We start from the raw sequence: 20,835 nt of genomic DNA, 5'->3' as shown, positions 1-20,835 counted from the left end.
TTGCAGTGACGCCCCTCACCTCTCTGGGTCACAGGTTCCAGTTCTCGTGTTGAGACTTTGGGCCAGTCACTTTCTCTTAGTTCAACCCACCTCACAGGGTTGGTTGTTGTGGGGGAAATAGGAGGGAGGAATATTGGGTGTGTTCACCATCTTGAATTCTATCTATCTATCTATCTATCTATCTATCTATCTATCTATCTATCTATCTATCTATCTATCTATCATCTATCTATCTATCTATCTAATCTATCCATCCATATCTGTTGTGGCCCATCAGGAGTCGTTGGAGCTGCTGCCAGACTCCAACAGCGAGGGGTCTTATGAGTTGGCCTTGGAGGAGGTGGAGGATCCTGGACAGGGTGTCAACTCCGAGCAGGGCAAGGAGAGACTGGTTGGCCACCAGGTGGCGGCAGAGCATTGGCTCAAAGGAAATGTTCAGGAAAACATTTGGGAGTTGTTTCAGGATGCATGCAGGCGAAGGGCTACTCGGAAGGAACAACTGCGTAATTGTAGGAGATGATTGTGCTTAGCTGATGCTGATTTAAGATCCTCTCCTGATTATAAAAGAGACTGTTTGTGCCGTGCCCTGTTTGCAGGAGTCAACGTTCTCGTTCACGAATTAAGAGAAACCAACTTGGATAAGTGGTGCGGCTGTGAGAAGCCTGTTTGCAGTGCTGCGTAGGTTTACAAGACTTTTTGCCAGAGTGATTGTCTCTTGTTTATTTTGGGCTTGCAGCCAACAAGAGTCTGGACTGATTAAAAGATTTTCGTACTTCTGTTTTGGCTTTTGTTCCTGGACGGAGAAGGGGGGGGGCAGAACACATTATCTGTCTGTCTGTCTATCTATCTATCTATCTATCATCTATCTATCTATCTATCTATCTATCTATCTATCTATCTATCATCTATCTATCTATCTATCTATCTATCTATCTATCTATCTATCTATCTATCATCTATGGCTGTTCATGTGTGCGTGTTTCAGCATAGCTCTGGAATGCCTCAAATAATTTCAACCAAACTTGATACACAGATAACTTACTCTCTGGAGAAAAATACTGTGGGGAGGTGGGTGGGGAGTAAGATACCCCTTGGGGTGTGTGTTCTGTTAAGATACAGCCTGGTGTGCCTTTAAATGGCTTCTACTAAACTGCCACAAAATGGCTTCTACCGTACAGCGCAGTAGAGTTGCCATGGTAACAGCTTCACAGTATTCCATAAGGGGGCTCCCTCTGGTAAGGGGGAAAATCCAACATTAGGAATTGTTTGGTCCGGACATTTCCCCCCCTATAAAGAAATACCCGAGAAACTGAATGAATGAAATGAATGAATAAATGTCAAAATCAGGCAAGCTCACAGATATTGTTTTTTTTTATAGTTTTAATTTACATGTGCACATTTTTTTTTAAAAAAAAACCAACCACATCCCCCTTTCAAGTTCTTTTGACAGGCGGGTGTGGGGCCCTCCCCACCCCAGTCTCCTGCCTCTCCCCACCCACCCCCAGCTTAGAATTATGGCACATGTTGTTTCTCAACCAGCAGCAACAGGTTGATGGAAAAAAAAGTCATTTTATCCGGGAAAAGGTTTCCATCTGTAGTGGGTAGAGATCGTGTCCAGAAGTTTGATCGGGTCTCTGCAGCTCTGTGCCAGGGAAAAAGAGGACAGGGAAGGAGCTTTTGCAGAAATGCAAGGGATGTGGGAAGAGTGTGGTTGTTGTGGTGTTGTTGTTTTTGTGGTTTGGTGGGTTCTGTTTGTTTGTTTACCATCTCGAGCTTTTGCGTCCTGCCCTTGCGGGAGAGGAGAGCAGGAAGGAGGAGGAGGAGAAGCAGGATGCAACGAAGGAAGAAACAACACCAGGATGCAATTGTTGTTTCATTGCTGTTTGGATTTCCGAGAGACCCTTTGGACCAGCTTATAAAGGAGGCCGAAATGCTAAAAAAAGAAAGACAGAATGAGCAAGCAACCTACATCAGGAAAGGGTTTTTTCCTCAAACTTGGCAACTTTAAGACGTGTGGACTTCAACTTCCAGAATTCCCCCAGGACTGTGGATGAAACAAAACCAGGAATGGCTAATGCACCAACGCACGAGACATTATAAAGGAAGTTTATGTCATGTCAATCTAGGATCAGCATCCAAAGTATTTTAATGTATTTGTTACAGTGGTACCTCAGTACTCGACTGCTTTAAAATGCGATGGATTTGGTACTCTTAAGCCTTTTTTCATTGCAAATATTGTCCCAGTAATTGGTCTTTGTTTAGTACTTGACACACTGCGAGAGGAAGAGGGGGGCGGCTGTGGGGAAGAGACAGGAAGTCAGGCATGCTGGGAAGGTTGCTGACATAGGAAGAGGAACCCTACAGAATGGCAGATGAAGTGTCGGTTTTTTTCTTAGGAGACGCTTCGCTTCTCATCCAAGAAACTTCTTCAGTTCTTTTTCTTCTTGGATGAGAAGCGAAACATTTTCAAAGAAAAACCAGAATGTCCAGTTGCCTCTCAACCCCCCCCCCCCTTTCAGACAACCACTATCCACACTGACTGGATGGTGAGGAATGGGAGGATTTATGCTCCTTGCAGACAAAGCTGGTCATCTGCATCCTTTCAGAGGGTTCTTGAGGCCACCTGGAGATTTGTCTGTGTCCTCAGAGTCACCTGAGTAGTGGAAATGGTTCCTGTAAGTCTTCAATTGTGTTCCTGAGGACACAGAGAAACCTCCAGGTGGCCTCAAGGACTCTCTCAAAGGATGCAAATGACCAGCTGTCTGCAAGGAGGGTAAACCCTTCCGTTCCCCACCATCCACTGTGAAGAAGCTTCTTGGATGAGAAGCAAAATGTCTTCAAAGAAAAACAAGGAAGTCCAGTTGTCTTTTGCTTCTTCCCGACTGAAACAATGGATTATATGATTAATCACACCGCTTCCTTGGGACTCTGCTTTTTTAATATCCGTCGCACCTCCCAGAAACAACGGCGAGTACCAAGGTACCACTGTATAGGTTGACGTGTGTCTTCTTCACACATTATTATGTTCGACCAAGGAGTATTACAAAGAAAAGAGTATGAAATATTTATCAGCCTCTGGACCAGCTTTTAAGGGAGGTTGGGGTGCTAAAAAGGCCAAGAAAAACTGAGAAAACAGAGCCCTAACTACGTTGGGTGCAGGGTTTCTTCAAACCTGGCTACAAAATGCTAGAGCAACATTTATTTCATTGTATTTATACGTCAAATTTAGAAGCAGCCCACATCACTTGCAGAGTGGCTGAAGATTATCTTTAGCCTAAGATAACAGGGGCGCCTCGGCGTATATGTTCTGACCGAGGCTTCTCCAGCAGTACGAAGCTGAGTCCTCATCCTGAAAAACTCCTTTTTATTTCATTGACAGTGAATTCCTCTCCAGCCAAGTCTTTCCTCTCCCACAGTCTTTCAAGATAGTCCACAATTACTGACCTTCGTCAGGCTTGGAGAGAGGCCAGGCCGAGATCTTTCAGACGCCCACAATACTTGGCAAGAATGTGGGAATGAATTGATTCCTGCAAACTCCCCTCCCCTGTCGCTCCTCTTTTATTTCCTCTGGGAGGGGCCATTCATCGTCCACCTGTGGCCTTACTCCCAAGTTGATTCCTGTTCCTTAGCTGCTCCCTTCATCTGGCCACTCTGCGTATGCGCACACTGAGAACAGACTCCAGCTGTTCTTCTGCCCCACTGATGTCTGACTCCAAAGGCAGCTGATAACTGTCAGATGGCTCTGCCCCCCCACCCCCACCCCTCTGCCTCTGACACAGAGCCCCCATCAGAGCCTTCCCCAGACTCCAGGACTGGCCCAGGTTCCTCCCCAACCTCCTCACTGTCCGAATCTGGTGCCAACTACACTAGCCACTGACAGGCCACAACATTATAGTTATGATGGCCACATGACCCACGGAAGCATCTTTGGACAATGTTGGCTCCCTTGGCTAAGAAACAGAGATGAACACCAACTCATAGTTGGACATAACTGGACAAGGCAAACCTTTATCTTTTTAGCCTAATCCAGCAGGGCCCATTCCTACATTCTTAGCTTCCATTTCATGCAGCAAAAATTCTGTAGTGAAGGACCGTGCGTGGGAACTCACCTGCACAGCGATGTATGCCACACCAAGGTAGGCTGCTATGCAGAGAGCCAGGAGCAGGTCAAAGATGGCCGGCTTGACCCTGAAAAACACAAGCCACGTTCTCACACCCAGTCATGGGACACTGGAGTTTCCCTTCCCTCTGAGCTGCTTGTTCGCACGTCTGCTCCGTCAAAGACCTCTTTCTTCTATCACACCTTTTCTGGCTGCCCCCAGCCCCAAAGGACGGGCCCAACTTTGACGGTTGTCAGCCACCCAGAATCCCAGAATCAGACAGCATACAAGTTTAATACATCTAAGCTTGTCGATCAGAGAGGGTGGCAATTCAGCAGTTCAAATCCCAGCTTCTGCCAACCTAGCAGTTCGAAAGTGCGTAAAAATGCAACTGGAAAAATAGGAACCGCCTTTGGTGGGAAGGTAACAGCGTTCCATGCCGGCCACATGACTGTTAGGAATATAATCTAACGGTTGGGTTGGCAATATATAAATCATATAGCAATGCTGTACCTGTTTCTTTAAATCATACTGTAAAATGTGATTGGTTGCTGTTTTCCTCAATCGGCCATAAGAGGGAGCCAGAACGACTGTTAGTTCTCTCTCTGTTTGTTAGATGCTGGGCTGATCTGATCTGAGTGTTTTGGAAACTGGCTGTTAGAAAGTGCCGTGAGCTATTGTAAGTTTTGCAACGGCTAGCAAACTTTGTGTGCTTGACTGATTGTATGATTATGGACTATGTTATTTGGATTATCCCTTAACTAAGAGACGTTGATGACTGACTGAATTATCCGTGTTTGATGGACTCTGATACCTCTATTTCCACGAAAGTAAAAGCCTATTTAAACTGCAGTGTCTCTGTATGCGGGTTTGTGTGTTCTCCAGCACAACTCTCACGCTTCTCTGAACGTACTCGCTCTCCCAATGTGGAACTTACCTAACACTGGTTATAGGCCCAGGTTATACCAGACGCAGCTAAAGGGGAGTTGGTGTTGATACCCAATATTGCATACAGACAGCTGTCTATTGTAGTGATTGTTACTATCCTGGAGAAGATGGCGAGCGACCCATCAACAAGCCTATCGATGATAACTCGGGTTGGATGGAACAAACTATGTTTCCTAGTCTATGAAATGCAGTCTACTCCTGCGTAGGGAAGGTTTACAGGAGAACAGAATCCACCGGATGTAACTGCTTGGAATCCAGATAACGATGATGATGCCAAGAAGACAGCAGATTCGGACACGTCTTCGGACAGCGCTGGCTCTTCGGCTTTGAAACGGAGATGAGCACCACCCCCTAGAGTCAGGAACGACTAGCACATATGTGCGAGGGGAACCTTTACCTTTCACCTTACCCTCCAGTTAGCCCATATGGTGCATTATGCAGGGACAACTTTTGAATTAGATTGCCTCCAATCTGCTAACTTAAAGAATATGCTTTTTATACTCTGAGTCTTAAAGGAACGGCTCAGGGCCAGTCAAACTCCAAAACCCTTTTTGCCGTTGTCCCACACTTACCTATACGCGTTCATTACTTGCTTCAGCTGGTCATAGAAAACAAATTCAGGATCCCTGTATATATATATATAGGAAAAAAGGAAATAACAAGAAGGTTTAAAAGAGCTACAATTTTTAAAGGCAGGACTAAAAGCCCAGAGACGACCTTATACCAAGTGAAAACAGACATCTAGCCCATACAGGTATTCCTTGAGTTTGTTTAGTGACCGTTCATAGTTACAACGGCACTGAAAAAAAGTGACTTGGGACCGGTTTTCCACATGACCGTTGTAGATGCGGGGGTCCTGGGTGCAGTCTGAGCTTGGCGGTTTTCTCGCGGATGTCTCTTTGCCAAACTAGGTTACATCATCAGGGCTAAATGAAGGGGGGGGGGAGGAGACAAGTGGGAATGCCATCACCATTCTCACCGCTTGTCTGCCTTCACGTAATGCTGCTTGACGTCTTTCAGGTAGCGGCTCAGGTAGTACTCCAAGGTGTTGATGAACGTGCTGTCTTTGTCCACCAGCTGGGCAGCCCTGGGTTGACTGCTGAGCCAGTCCATCACCGACTCCATCTGCTCTTGCTGAATCTGCTGAATCAGGGAAGAGGGAGGGAGGGAGGAAGCCGGCCGGTTCTGCAGATGAAAACCCCAAAACATTCTTCTCTCTCCCCTCCCCTCCTCCCTCCCACACCTCTCTCTCTCTCACACACAGAGAGCCCTCTGCCCAGGAGCTTACCATATGTTCAGTGAAGATTTGGAGGTCAGCAGGCACACCCTAATGAGGGAAGGAAGAAAAAAAAAAACAGAGCTGGGTGAAAATCCTCAACTGACCACAATGTCCGTTATCACCATAAAGCTGGAAGTCTTGGCAGCTGCTGTTCTCCCTTCCCGTACGAGTCCTCAGCTCCGTGATCCAAGACCTGTCAAACACCTGGAGGAAGTCTCATCTGTGCTCTCTGCTCTGTCCTTGGCCTTTGTGGGCAAGAGTGTGTTTCCGACCTTGGACTGAGTGGAGCACAAACTTCTCAGCTTTGTGGAGCGGCAGGGCAGGGAGAAGGGTTGGTTAGCAACAGCAATAGCAATTAGACTTATATACCGCTTCATAGGGCTTTCAGCCCTCTCTAAGCGGTTTACAGAGTCAGCATATCGCCCCCACAGTCTGGGTCCTCATTTCACCCACCTCGGAAGGATGGAAGGCTGAGTCAACCTTGAGCCGGTGAGATTAGAACTGCTGAACTGCAGATAACAGTCAGCTGAAGTGGCCTGCAGTACTCTTTGGTTCCGGGTGAGCAGGCACACGCAGATCAATTTGTGCAAGCAGTCAGCACTCACGCTCAAAAAATGGAACTGCACGCACGCAGGTTGCTCACAAAAGGGGAGTTGCGCGCACGCTCGCCCGTTGCGTCCATGGCCTGCTTCTGAACGGCTGCAGTCCGGTACTGGGCTGGGGATTGGGGACTCCTGGTGTGGAGCCCATCAGCGTTGAGTCTCTAATGATCAGAGCTCGAATGAGGTGGGTGGGACGCATCCTCGGAATGAAGGCCTTGTCAGCTGCTCTGTAGCCGGGGTGAGCAATTTGACTGACCCGTGGACTTCAATTCCCAGAATCCCTGAGCCAGCCATGCTGGGAGTTGATGTCCAGAGGCTGTAAAGTTGTTAGATCTGCCCTGCTCTTGGGGTTTTGGAATATGGGAAGAGACCTTGAGGCTGATTACCACTACTTAGCAATAGCACTTGGACTTATATACCATGTCACAGTGCTTTGCAGCCCTCTCTAAGCAAGAAAAGAGACGTGTCTGAACTAATGGACGATTAAATCTGAATTTAAATTAAAGCCCTCTCTCTTCCACAGATCTGGTGAAGGTTTTTCACATCGGCTCACAGACACCGATGCCTTTTTATAAAATGTGTTAGCTGGAAAAGGAGCTTGTGGCCGTGGCAGAAAAGGCTCCCACCAGATGAAATCCCTTGGCTGATGGGGTCTGCAGGAGGCCCTTTCTACCACCGTGTGTGAGACAGGCCAATCCAGAGGTGGGTTCCTTCCTACCGGTACGGTCCAACTCGGTCGAATAGGTAATAACTCCGTACCGGTTGTATCCTCGGCGCTGCCATCTTTATTTTCTGTTCTGCACATGCGCAGAACAATCTTCGTTGAAAAAATGTAATTATTTCCCCTTTTTAAATGGTGTGCGCATGCCAGTCCCAGCGATGGGCTGCTTTTCGCAAAAAACAGGGGCATTTTTGCCTTCCCTCCAGCCCTGCTGAAGCCCTCAGAATGTTCCTGGGGGCTGGGAAGGACAAACACTTCTTTTCTTACTAGGCAGTTTGCAGGCGCTCCCTTAACTATGCTGATTTTTGTGCGAAAACCTCAGAGCTAGCCTCGTTTCTTCTGTGTCTGTATGGATCTATCAGTAAAGTTATACTCTTGGTAAAATAATGTCCCAGGAGTTTCTTTTGCTGCAAATTGCCAAGGGGACAGTTGACAAATGCTTAAAGCAAATTGGCGGGAGATAAGAGTCAACAGAATTCAAGGTGCGCTGGACAGTAATAAGTATCTGGGGGTGCAGATAACTTAATCTGAACTGGTCTCTCATCCTTAGTGAAGCGTGCAAACCAGCGTCTGCATTTCTTGCATCGCCCTGGCCACTTTTTACAGAGGCATGACTGAGAGCATTTTAACAAACTGCATTGGTGGCGGCAGCACCTCAGATAAAAAGTCCCTACAGAGAGTGGTGAGGACAGCGGAGAAGATTATAGGAAGCTCACTTCCCGTTATTCGGGATGCTGCTTATAAGCGCTATGCGCTTATAGCTCAAAGAAATGTTAGAGACCCCCACACACCCACTTCACGGTCTGCTTCTGTTGCTCCCCTCTGGGAAGAGGTTTCATATTATTTCTAGCAGGACTATCCAATTCTGTAACAGCTTTGTTCCGTAGGCCATTAGCAAATTTGCAAGATTCATTTCTCTCACCATGTACATGAATACATCTGAACTACACTGTGTTGTTTCTCCATATCATATAATGCATGTGGGTATATGCATAATTTTATATTTATTTATTTTGTCATGTTTATGTAATATGTTAGAGGTGGACACCCTTTGAGAGTTGTAGGCAACAAAATTTCATTTTAATGTATGCCGATTAGTGTATACCGTATTTTCTCGAAAATAAGACATGGTCTTATTTTCTTTTGACATCCAAAATAAACACGGCCTTATTTTCGGGGAAGTCTTATTATTTCTGAGATGCAGGAGGCAAATGAGCATGGTGACCTCTGGCTGCTATGTTGCAATATTTTCGGGGAGGGCTTATTTTGGCGCATGCGCTCAAAAGCCCGATTGGGCTTATTATCAAGGGAGGTCTTATTTTCAGGGAAACAGGGTATTCAAAGTGACAATGAAGTTATTCTAAGTCTAACTTAGAACTCTTTTTTTTTTAATTAAAAGTTTTAATGAGTTTTACAATTACATCCACCTTCCCTCCCTCCCCCCGAACCCACATCCCCTCCTCCCCTCCCCACCCAACCTCCCAAAGCAAATACAGGGTATAAACATTTAGCAACCATATACTAAAATAAACTAACTAACTTTAGTATCATCCTTCGCTTGTACTTTAACTCCCCTTTTGTAAAGCTAACTTTAGATAAGTTGTAACATTCCTTGTTCATTCATTCATAAACTATCTGGAATTTGTTAGTCCCATATTTATTCTAACTTAGAACTCTTGTGGGCACGCAGCGGCTCAAAACCGTTGACGCCTTTGACCTGTCCCTCGGGCTCAGCCTGCTCATCTCCTACAAGGCCATTCCCACAGGCCGTCACTCTCTGATTTTTTTGGGGGGGGAGGGGAGAAGTGAGTGGTGCAGCCCACTACTAGAACTGAGCAATCCCAGCCACTGCAGGGGTTCCCAGCAGCCATTTCATCCGCCCTAAGAAAAGACACTCACCTTCTCTGTTAAGTTGTAGACCACCCTTGTCAGAGCCTCTACAATGATCCGGGTGTTGCGGGTGAGGATTTGGAGGTTCACCCGTGGCCTGCAAGAGGGAGAACAGCAGCTGTGTCAGAATCAGGTTTCTAGGGAGGGAGAAGCGCCGAGGTGAGGCTTCTGATGGCACTTGGCACAGCCTCACAACTCACGCAATGTTGATCCCAGTTTACATGATCAGATCAACATTTGGGGGTTAGCCCATAAAATGATCTGTATAATATGTTTGCCTTGAAAATTCTTGGGAAGAGGTACTGGGGAACATGAAGGAAGGCTGGCGTAGCCATTCTTTAAAGCAGCAACCTCTTTCCTCCCACCTGGGATTATAGCATGAAGAAACCTAATGCTCTGTAGGTATAAATAAGGTAAAAAGATAAAGGTTCCCCTGGCACATACCGTATTTTTCAGGGTATAAGATGCATCTCCCGCCCCCTAAAAGAGGGTGAAAATTTGGGTGCGTCTTATACATTGAATGTAGCCCTACCCACCCCAACCCTTTGGCCTCTGCCTCCCACCAATTTACCTCCTTGCAGCGGAGGCTTCAATAAGCTATAGCAATCCCTGCAGCCTGAAACAGCTGATGATCGGGAGAAACTGAAAGTGAAACCTGTGGTTTGCTCCACAAGGCAAATTGCTGGGAGGCAGATTTTTCTTCTTCTTCTTGTGCTAATCAGGCTGTTTGCTGCAAGGAGGTACGTCAACAACTATAAAGGCCTATAGGATGTTCAAATTATTAGACTTATTTTTTAAAGACCACTTTATTATTGTTCTAGACAACTTAAGAAAATGAAGAAGCTTTTTAAAATAAATGCTTGATCTGAAGAGGACCAGTGCTATTGTATCTTCTTTTAAGTAGCAGAGAAGAACTATACTTCCAGAAAGCCACATCCATTTGAACAGCATCTGTACAAGTATAGTCTGAAATATAACACTACAAACAATGTATATTGTCTGTACTGTTTGTTGCAAGGAGGCAAATTGCTGGGAGGCAGAGGCAGATATTTTTCCCTTGTTTTCCTCCCTAAAATCTAGGTGCGTCTTATACTTTGGAGCGTCTTATACTCCGAAAAATACGGTATGGGCTAGTCGTTCCCAACTCTAGGGGACGATGCTCATCTCGGCACTTAGGCTTTGGGAGCAAGACAGCCTGGACAGCCTTCTCATTTTTCCCAACCTCCCATATTGGAGGGATGAAAGAAACGAAGGGAGAAGAAGCAACCAGACCTTGGTCCTTTTCTGCCTGGTGTGCCTCAAAGGGGAGAATGCGCTTCCCAAGACAACAGGGGGGGCAGCACAAAGCCTTCCCACCCACACCCAGCCCCCTCTTGTCGACCCATGGGTCCATGCAGCGCCTCCTCACCCAGCGGCTGACCTGACGTCCATGATGCTGTTGCGCAGGCCATCGCGGTGGCTCTCCAGGTGGGAAACCGTGAAGGCCGGGAGGCGACGGATGGCGAAGCGTTCATGCTCCCAGGCCAGCATGTCTTCAGCCAGGTTGATCTTCTTGTGCACCATGGAGAACCTCACCTCTGGGAAATGGTGGGCAATGACCTGGAGATGAAACGGAAAAAGGTAGGCCACAGGGTCAGTGGAGGAAGCAGCGTACGGCCCACTGTTCTTCCAAAGGAACGATAACCCATCAGAATAGAGCTGGAAGGGACCTTGGAGGTCTTCTAGTCCAACCCCCTGCTCAAACAAGAGACCCTATATCATTTTAGACAAATGGCCGTCCAATCTCTTTTTAAAAGCCTCCAGTGATGAAGCACCCAACATTTCTAGAAGCAAGTTGTTCCACTGATTAATTGTTCTCACTGTCAGGAAATTTCTCCTTAATTCCAAGTGGCTTATCTCCTTGATTAGTTTCCATCCATTGTTTCTTGTCCTGCCCTCAGGTGTTTTGGAAAGTTGACCCCCTCCTCTTTGTGGTAGCCTCTCAAATATTGGAAGACTGCTATCATGTTCTCCCTAGTCCTTCTTTTCACTAGACCAGTCAAACCCAAATCCTGCAGCCATTCTTCATATATTTTTGTCCTCCAGGCCTGCAATCATCTTAGTTGCTCTTCTCTGCACTTTTTCTAAAACCTCAAAATATCTTTTTTGTAATGTGGTGACCAAAACTGGATGCCGTATTTCAGGTGTGGCCTTACTGAGGATTTATAAAGCGATACAAAGACTTCACGTGATTTTGATTCTATGCCTGTGTTTATACAACCCAGGATTTATATTCAGGGTTTTTTTTGGCTATTGCAGACACTGCTGGCTTAAAAAGGATCAGTGCTGCAGAGTCCTTGATGTTGTTTCAGCTTGGCTGTTCGCTTGCAGAAGCTTCATTCCCCAACTATTCCAAAAGTTTTTCTTCCACAAGGCAACTCAACCAAGAAGCTTCTTCAGTTCTAACTGACTGATGGGGAATGGAAGGATTGAATCCTGGAAAATCTTCTTGGATGAGAAGCAAAATGTTTTCCAGGGGGGGGGGGGAGATAAAACCCCAGAAAATTTGGAAAAAGCACTTTTGGGATAACAAGGCCCCGATGGTTGAGAATCTCCACAGACATTACCCAATGGTAACATAATTACATTACCCTAGGTAACATAATCAGTGTGAGGCTTTGCCCTGTTTTTATACATTTGCTTGCCCGGCCAATGTTTTTGGGTGTGTGTTGTGGGCCAGCAGGAGCCGTTGGAGCTACCAATGGACTCCAATAGCGAGGGACCCTATGAGTCGGCTCTGGAAGATGTGGAGGACCCTGGGCAGGGTTCAGACTCAGAGCAGGGACCAGACAGGCTGGTTGGCCACTAGGAGGCGCCTGAGGCATGGAGCAGCAGCGAAAGCCAAAGGGAGTGGGTCCCTGACGTCAGGCCCTGGAGCAGTGGTGAAGACGTCAGGCCCTGGAGCAGTGGTGAAGACGTCAGGCCCTGGAGCAGTGGGGAGGAGCAAAGGGAGTTGGTCCCGGATGCCAGGCAGAGATGGGCGGATAAGCGCCGGCAGCAATTGGGGAGACATAAAAGATAATCAGGCCCAGGTGGTTGTGATTTGGCTCCTCCCAAGAGAGTATATAAGAAGAGATGTTGGGAGGAGACCTTTTGCAAGACACAACCGTTTTACTATAGCTGGAGAAGCTCCTGTGTGTATGTCTTATCTGTGGGAGTCTGGGTTGCTGCCAAAGTCTTGTCTGTGAGTAATTACTGTGAATAAAGCGTGGCTAACAGTAATCTTGTGTCACCGTACGAAGGGGGGGGGGGTCAGAACAGGTGTGTATGTAGTTTTACCCCCCTAGTAGTTCCTTGATTGGGGTATTGTTTTTTTCTTCATTTGCCTGGGGTTAATTTCTTTTATCTGGGTGTTGGCTTTTGGAGATAATTCTGGTCTGTTTGTTTCCTTCAGTTTCATGATGTTCTCTTTTGAATGGTGTGAATATTCCTCCTCCTCCTTTCCACAAATATCACCCCCTTCTAGCACTGATGTGATTACCAAGTTTGGTAATGAAACATCTCAAAGAAAACAACCAAGCTCAGAGAGCACCAAGTGTCCCACACTTCAACCCTGAGCTACACATTTTCTCTTCAATGAAGAGCTTTGCATCTGTTCTTCTTTAAGCATCCAGCAGATGGAGCTATTGCTCTAGGCCAGGGGTCTTCAAACTTGGCAACTCTGGGAATTGAAGTCCATGAGTCTTAAAGTTTGGAGACCTCTGCTCTAGGTAGGCCAATGATGCCTAACCTTTTTTGCCCTCCAGAGCCTTCAGGGAAGCCTCCTGAAGGTCCCTGAAGGCTCTGGAGGGCAAAAACCAGCCCTACGAGCAAAGCGGAAATGCCTTCCGGTTTGTCCGTAACGCTGTTTTTGCCCTCTGGAGCCTTCAGGGAAGCCTCCGGAGGGCAAAGAAAGGCCTCAAAAGAGGGCCAAAGTCAGATGGCCAGTGCATGCATGTATGCTGGCCAGCTGACAGGGCAATGTCTCGCGTGCCCTCACAAATGGCTCCGTGTGCCACCTGTAGTCCTTGACTGATGACTGGTTGCTTTGCAATCGTTCAAAGTTATTGACCCTCCAAAAAGGTACTTATAAACCAGTTTGGAAGTTCCAAAGGGCACCCAAGCAGTTACATGATTGTATTTTGGTTGCTGGGCAACTGGCCTGTATCTACAGCTATGACCGTGATTTATGACTTGTTTTTTTTTTTACAAGAAACTGTCAAATAAACTAGCATTTATTTCCAAGTTTCATGTCTTAACCGCTGCAATTTGCTTAACAACTCTGGATTCACGTAACAACCATGGTGTTTTATTTAATGACCACTGCAAAAAAAAAAAAGCCATACAATTGAGTCGGCTACATGATGACTTGCTTTATGACTATCACAGGCTCCATGTGGGATGTAAAACGAGGACTACCATAGCATGCTGGCTATGAAGTGATTTAATCCCTCACATCCTGGGCATAAATTGTTTCAGCTCCTACCCTGAAAACGATGCTATAGAACACTGTATATCAAGACCACTACACCCAAGGACAGTTTTTCCCCAAATGCCATCGTTCTGCTAAACAAATAATCCCCTCACCACTGTCAAACCATTCACTAAGGCTGCATTACTATGAGTATTAGTCTTCTCATCTTTCCTATCACCCACCTCCTCCCACTTATGACTGCAGGACTGTAACTTTGTTCCTTGTGTCCTTACGATTTATATTGTTTCCTAGTATGATTTGATTGCTTATTTGTAGCCTAAGATTATCATTAAGTGTTGTATCTTATGATTTGTGACAAATGTATCTTTTTTTATGTACACTGAGAGCATCTGCACCAAAGACTAATTCCTTGGGTGTCCAATCACACTTGGCCAATAAAGAATTCTGTTCTGTTCTGTTCTAGTCCTATCCAGTCCACTCCATTCTGTAGTATTCTTTCCTTATTTCTTTCTTATTCCTTCTCTTCTCTTCCCTCCCCTTCTATTCTATTCTCACTCCACTGTTTCCATAGCTTCCCGGAGGAGAGGGGCAAGGAAAGTCCACCAACCCAGGCTGGAGAAGGAGGCAGCTGTGACCCCAGTTCTCACCCCCAAGGCATCCCACCTCCCCTTTACCTGTTCCAGCTCCTTCAGGAAGGTGTGCTGAAGAGTCCCTTCTTTTGGAGGCTTTGAGACGTGTAGGTGAAGACTGTTGCCCCTCCCCAGAGTGTCCAGGCAGAGGACAAACGCCACATTATCCTGCAGCAGACTGAAATCTGGAATGAAGAGAAAGCCACACAATTACAGGCAGTTCCCGACATACAACAGTTCGCTTAGTGACGCTTTGAAGTTACAAGGGGGCTGCAAAAAAGGGACTTAAGGACTATTTTTCACCCCTAGGACGGTCAGTCACGCGATCAAAATTCAGACGCTTGGCAACTGACTCGCATTTGTGACGGTCCCGGGGGTCATGTGATCCACTTTTGCGCCTTTCCGATGAGCAAAGTTAACGGGGAAGCCGGGTTCAATTAACAACCATGTCACTCGCTTAACCAACTGCAGTGAATCACTTAACAACTGCGGCAAGAAAGGTCGTAAAATGGGGCAAAGTTCACTTCAATACACATTTCACCTGGCCGCAGAAATATTGGGCTTGATTGTTGTTGTAAGTTGAGGACGAACTGTCTCTGTACCATGTTTCCCCAAAAAGAAGACAGGGTCTTATTTTCTTTGAACCCCAGAAATAAGCGCTTGGCCTTATTTTTGGGAAGGTCTTATTATTATTATTTTTCCAATATATATATTTTTTAAACATAAAAGACAACATAAAAAAAATTCTCATCCATTACATACACAGCATGTCGTTTGGTTACAAGCGTGCATCCATTTTCAATTACATATACAATCACAGATTTTCTGTCTAATATAACTAGATACCTCACTTTCATTGTACAACATATATTCAATTATGATTAATATTTCTTTCTTTTCAACAAACCTAATTCCCTTGCATTCTTGATTGTCTATTCTGAATATTTTTACAGTGTAAAAGAATTTACCAACTGTTTATGTTTATACATCACTATTTTCAATTATGTACAATCCCGCCAATCATCCATCAAGTATGCTTATGTTCATTGTTGCCCTTGTACATCATACAATCAAATAAAAATGTTATTCCTTCATTTTTCAACAAGGTATTCTAAATACTCACTTCATATATATATGTGTGTGTGTGTGTGTGTGTGTCTTTTTATTTGTGCTGATAAATAATATATATATATATATCCTTCATTACTTCCTTATTAAAATTATTTATCAACAACAAGATATAAGGGAGGTCTTATTATTTTTGAGGTGCGGGAGGACCTCATGGCTGCTGCTGTGTTGCAATATTTTCAGGGAGGGCTTATTTTAGCGCCTGCGTTCAAAAGCCCGATTGAGCTTATCGTCTGGGGAGGTCTTATTTTCGGGGAAACAGGGTAACACCCCCAAGAAATAGGTCTTGCTCATACTTGGGCCCTCAGGTCCGGGCACGGTGGCAGGTCTTTAAGGTCTTATGAAACACCTGCAGGATCAAGACCAGCAGAAAGAATGTTCCAGAAATTGAGCTTTACAGGAGAAAGGATCCATCCCAGCCCTATCAACCCCCATTCCTTAACAACCGATAAGACCTAAAGCATGCCCGTCCTGTCTAACCGGATGAACAGGTAGAAACAATGGGGGAGATTGTGCCAAGCCATGAAGGGGTTAAAACCCTTTGAAGAAGGGGTCTCCAACCTTGGCAACTTTAAACCTGGAGGACTTCAACTCCCAGAATTCCCCAGTCTTCTTTGGGGATGTGAGTTATGACCATTTTTCGCACTTTTTCACATCACGATCAAAACTTGCTTGGCAAGTGGCATGTATTTATGACGGTGGCACTACCTGAGGTCATGTGATCACCATCTGTAACCTTCCCAGTGGCCTTCTGACAAAGTCAATGAGGGAACCAAGATTCGCTTAATGATGGATTCACTTAACGACTGCAGCAGAAACAATAGTAAAATGGGGGCAAAACTCCCCTAACAAATCTTTCTCCATAAATCCCAAGCGTATCAAAAAATGCAATAATCTCCGCTCACACCTGTGTGATCCAGGTTGTCTTCCAGCCACCTCTTCGTCCCCTGATAGTTAAACTTGCCACCTCCGGATGCAAAGAAGAGCAAGTTGTACCTGCGCAGAGAAGAGAAGGAGGCAATGGGTACATTTCTATTGGCAAAGGCGCACCCGCCACCTGCCACCTGGTGCGGGGTTTCCCTACCCCAAAGCCGATCCCGTTCTTACGCGGCGTGGGTCCTTTTGTACGTGTAGAGCCGGGAGAACAACCTGGCAAGTTCTAAGAGTACCGCGACCCCACTGCCATTGGAGTCAGCCCCATGGGACAGCCACTGGAAGGCAAGAGAGGGACTTTAGCCAAGGCTGAGCAGGGAGGTTTGGGAACTTAAGAGCAGCACCAATAAAGGAGAATATCTGTAGCTCAGGGTTGAAAGGAGGGGCCCTTGGGGACTCTCTGAGCTTGGTTGTTTTCTTGCAGATGTTTCATTACCCAACTAGGTAACATCATCAGTGCTAGAAGAGGGTGAGATTTGTGGGAGGGGGAGGATGAGGGGCAAAGAGGATGGGAGGGTGAGAGAGGAAGGAGGAAGAGGAGGGGAAGGAAGATGAGGAGGAGAGGAAGGAAAAGAGGGAAGGAGAAGAGAGGGAGGAGCAGAGGAAGTAAGAGAAGGAGGAGGAAGAGGAGGGGAAGGAAGACAGGGAGGAGGAATATGAGGAGGAGAGGAAGGAAGAGAGGGAAGAGGAGGAGGAAGAGAGGGAGGAGCAGAGGAAGTAAGAGGAGGAGGAAGAGGAGGGGAAGGAAGACAGGGAGGAGGAATATGGGGAAGAGAGGGAAGAGGAGGAGGAAGAGGGAGGAGCAGAGGAAGTAAGAGAAGGAAGAAGAAGAGGGGAAGGAAGACAGGGAGGAGGAAGATGAGGAGAGGAAGGAAGAGAGGGAAGAGGAGGAGGAAGAGGGGGAGGAGCAGAGGAAGTAAGAGAAGGAGGAAGAAGAGGAGGAGGGGAAGGAAGAGGGGAGGAGAACACCACCACATTGGGGTCCTTGGTGCTCTCTGAGTTTCCTTGTTTTCTTGCACGTTTCATTACCCTAACTAGGTAACGTCATCAGTGCTAGCCCCACGGGATTTACATTCAGATGCCTGACAGCTGTCTCACATTTATGATGGTTGCAATGTCCCAGGGTCACGTGATCCCCTTTTGCAATCTTTGGACAAGCAAAGTCAATGGGGAAGCCAGATTCACTCAATAACCGCATTTTGGTTTTTGGTTTTCGAGGGAGGGGGAAGGGGTCCAGGTGTGAAAATCCCTAGACACTGAGGGATTCCTTCTGGATATTTAGAATAGAATAATAAAAATGGAAGGGACTTTGGAGGTCTTCTAGTCCAACGACCTGCCTAGGCAGGAAACCCTACACCACTTCTGACAAATGGCTATCCAACACCTTCTTAAAGACTTCCAGTGTTGGGGCATTCACAACCTCTGGAGGCAACTTCTGTTCCACTGATTAATTGTTCTCATTGTCAGGAAATTTCTTCTTAGTTCTAGGTTGCTTCTCTCCTTGATTAGTTTCCACCCATTGCTTCTTGTCCTTCCCTCAGGTGCCTTGGAGAATAGTTTGACTCCCTCTTCTTCGTGGCAACCCCTGAGATATTGGAAGACTGCTATCATGTCTCTCCTCATCCTTCTTTTCATTAAACTAGACACACCCAGTTCTTGCAACCGTTCTTCCTGTTTGAGCCTCCAGTCCCTTAATCCTCTTTGTTGCTCTTCTCTGCACTCTTTCTAGAGTCTCCACATCTTTTCTACATCGTGGTGACCAAAACTGAATGCAAGATATTCCAAGTGTGGCCTTACCAAGGCCTTATAAAGTGGCATTAACACTTCATATGATCTTGATTCTATTCCTCTGTTTATGTGGCCTAGAACTGTGTTGGCTTTTTTGGCAGCTGCTGCACACTTGTTCTGTCCTCGGGTGCTTTGGAAAATAGCTTGACTCCCTCGACTTTGTGGCAACCCCTGTGATATTGGAAGGCTGCTATCATGTCATTTGTGTTGATGGAAGGGGAAAAAAAACAAACAAACCAGGGCCCCCAGGCTGAATCTTGGCTGGGATGGAGAAATAAAAGCAGGAAAGAAACAAGGATTGTGTGGGGGGGCGAGGGGGGGATTTCCTTAGCAATGGTACATGGAGGGGGGGACGGACAAAGAGGCACAGAAGCACAGGGGTCACGCAGAGGAGGCAGTTGCAAGGCAGACACAAGCCACACTAGCCTCAAGACATGCCTGGTTCCCAAACTCAGACCAAGTAAAACACTCCTGGTTCTTTTACGGCAATAGTCTGGCAGAACATTTTGGAGATAAACAGTTTGTTTAAGATTAGAAACAGAACATATTTTTCCACTCTGAACAAACTCCTCGCCTGCAAATCATCCTGAAGGCTACCCTCTAATATTCCTCCCCTTCCCTTGTTTAGGTCCTCTGGAGTTCAAGGAGATGGATCAGGATTCAGCCTTTTGGAGCAGCGATGCTTCCATTCAAATGATCAGGAGTGGGCCACTTTACACCTGTGTGGACTTCGACTCCCAGAATTCCTGAGTCGGCTTAGGGATTCTGGGAGTTGAAGTCCACAGGTCAAAAATGCACTACCCTTTCTTCATAAGACCTCCATTTTTAAATTGCTGGGGAAAGAGGAGAGGCACTTCTGAGAGGCTGAAAAATAGAAATGTGTGTGTGTGGGGGGGGGGAACAGAGTGCAGGTTGTCCTCGATTTATGACTGGTTGCTTAGCAACAATTTGAAGATGCAACAGACTGTTGTGGCTTGCCTGAAGCCAGAAGAGCTGGGAGCAGATTCGGAGAGTGAGGAGGTTGGGGAGGAACCTGGGCCAGTCCTGGAGTCTGGGGAAGGCTCGGATGAGGGTTCTCGGAGGGGGGCAGAGACGGGGGCAGAGACATATGCCAGTTTTCAGCTGCCTTCGGAGTCAGACATCAGTGCGGCAGAAGAACAGCTGGAGCCTGTTCCCAGTGTGCGCATGTGCAGAGTTGCCAGACGAAGGGAACAGCTAAGGAACAAGGGCTGACTCGGGAATAAAGGCATGGGTGGATGGTGAATGGCCCCTCCCAGAGGGAATAAAAGAGGAGCGACAGGGGAATGGAGTTTGCAGGAGACAATTAGTTCGCTTAATTGCTTCGTGACTCTCCGAGACTCCTTGCCAAGTTTTGCAGATATTGGCCTGGCAACTCTCCAAGCCAGATAAGGTCTGTGACAACGGTGGCAAGAAAGAGCCTAAAATGGAGCAAAACGTCAGTTAACCAATGTCTCATTTAGCAACAGAAATTTTGGACCCAATTGAAGTTGTAAGCCGAGGACTATCTGTAAATCCTTCAGGGAACAGATTTCTGGAGAAAAGGCTGCTGATTCAATCAGAATCCTGATTAAATTTATCAGATTTTATACACGCCTTGGTGTTCTCTGAGCTTGGCTGTTTTCTTGCAGACATTTCATTACCTTAAATAGGTAGCATCCTCCTCCTCCTCGTCCCTCTTCCCCCCCTCCTCCCCACAAATCTCACCCCCTCCTAGTACTAATTGTTCTGACCTAGGCCTCCCAAGACCATGAAGCCGTCCCGATAAAGCCTCTTTTATTTAGTTTAAAGTTAATTCCTCTCCAACAAAGTCCCGGCCAACAGCCTTTCAAGGGTGAATTTACAACTGCAGGCTTTTATCAGGCTTGGAGAGCTGCAAGGCGGATATCTTCCAAACTCCACTCAATGGCAGACTTCTTGCCAAGCATCGCCTGCTAAACAGACCCTCACCCTAAGGCAGTGGTTCCCAAACTTGGCAACTTTAAGACTTGTGGACTTCAACTCCCAGAATTCTGAGAGCTGGCTGGAGAATTCTGGGAGTTGAAGTCCACAAGTCTTAAAGTTGCCAATTTTGGGAACCACTGCCCTAAGGAGTTGAACTAATTGTCTCCTGCAAACTCCCCTCCCCTCCCCTTTTTGCTCTTCTTGATTCCCTATGGGAGGTACGATTCACCTGTGGCTTTACTCCCGAGTCGGCCCTTGTTCTTTAGCTGTTCCCTCTGTCTGGCAACTCTGCACATGTGCGCACTGGGAACAGGCTCCAGCTGTTCTTCTGCCTCACTGAACTCTGACTCTGAAGGCAGCTGATAACTGTCAGAGGGCCCTGGCCCCCTCTCTGCCTCCGAC

The 20,835-nt window shown here is 46.5% G+C and overlaps 1 protein-coding gene across 4 annotated transcripts in view; it reads right to left on the bottom strand.

Annotated features, from left to right (window-relative positions):
- Positions 1 to 1,631: 1,631 nt before the first annotated feature.
- NCLN (nicalin) overlaps positions 1,632 to 20,835 on the bottom strand; it is a 40,555-nt gene continuing 21,351 nt past the window's right edge. The window contains exons 6-15 of one of the 4 annotated variants that reach the window (XM_032226933.1): positions 16,858 to 16,961; positions 16,658 to 16,746; positions 14,668 to 14,807; positions 10,949 to 11,139; positions 9,550 to 9,637; positions 6,337 to 6,375; positions 6,028 to 6,191; positions 5,621 to 5,674; positions 4,110 to 4,188; positions 1,632 to 1,933 (exon numbers count right to left, since the gene is read on the bottom strand). In XM_032226933.1, coding sequence (XP_032082824.1) covers positions 1,874 to 1,933; positions 4,110 to 4,188; positions 5,621 to 5,674; positions 6,028 to 6,191; positions 6,337 to 6,375; positions 9,550 to 9,637; positions 10,949 to 11,139; positions 14,668 to 14,807; positions 16,658 to 16,746; positions 16,858 to 16,961 — 1,008 coding nt within the window. In that variant the 3' untranslated portion in view covers positions 1,632 to 1,873. The remainder of the gene's footprint in view (positions 1,934 to 4,109; positions 4,189 to 5,620; positions 5,675 to 6,027; positions 6,192 to 6,336; positions 6,376 to 9,549; positions 9,638 to 10,948; positions 11,140 to 14,667; positions 14,808 to 16,657; positions 16,747 to 16,857; positions 16,962 to 20,835) is intronic. The other 3 variants (XM_032227014.1, XM_032227075.1, XM_032227147.1) reach the window with 3 other exon arrangements.

This window comes from Thamnophis elegans, chromosome 1, assembly GCF_009769535.1.
Source record: "Thamnophis elegans isolate rThaEle1 chromosome 1, rThaEle1.pri, whole genome shotgun sequence".
Classification (NCBI taxonomy): Eukaryota; Metazoa; Chordata; class Lepidosauria; order Squamata; family Colubridae; genus Thamnophis; species Thamnophis elegans.
Note: the sequence above shows the minus strand (reverse complement) of the source record. Positions and strands in the feature narration are given on the sequence as shown.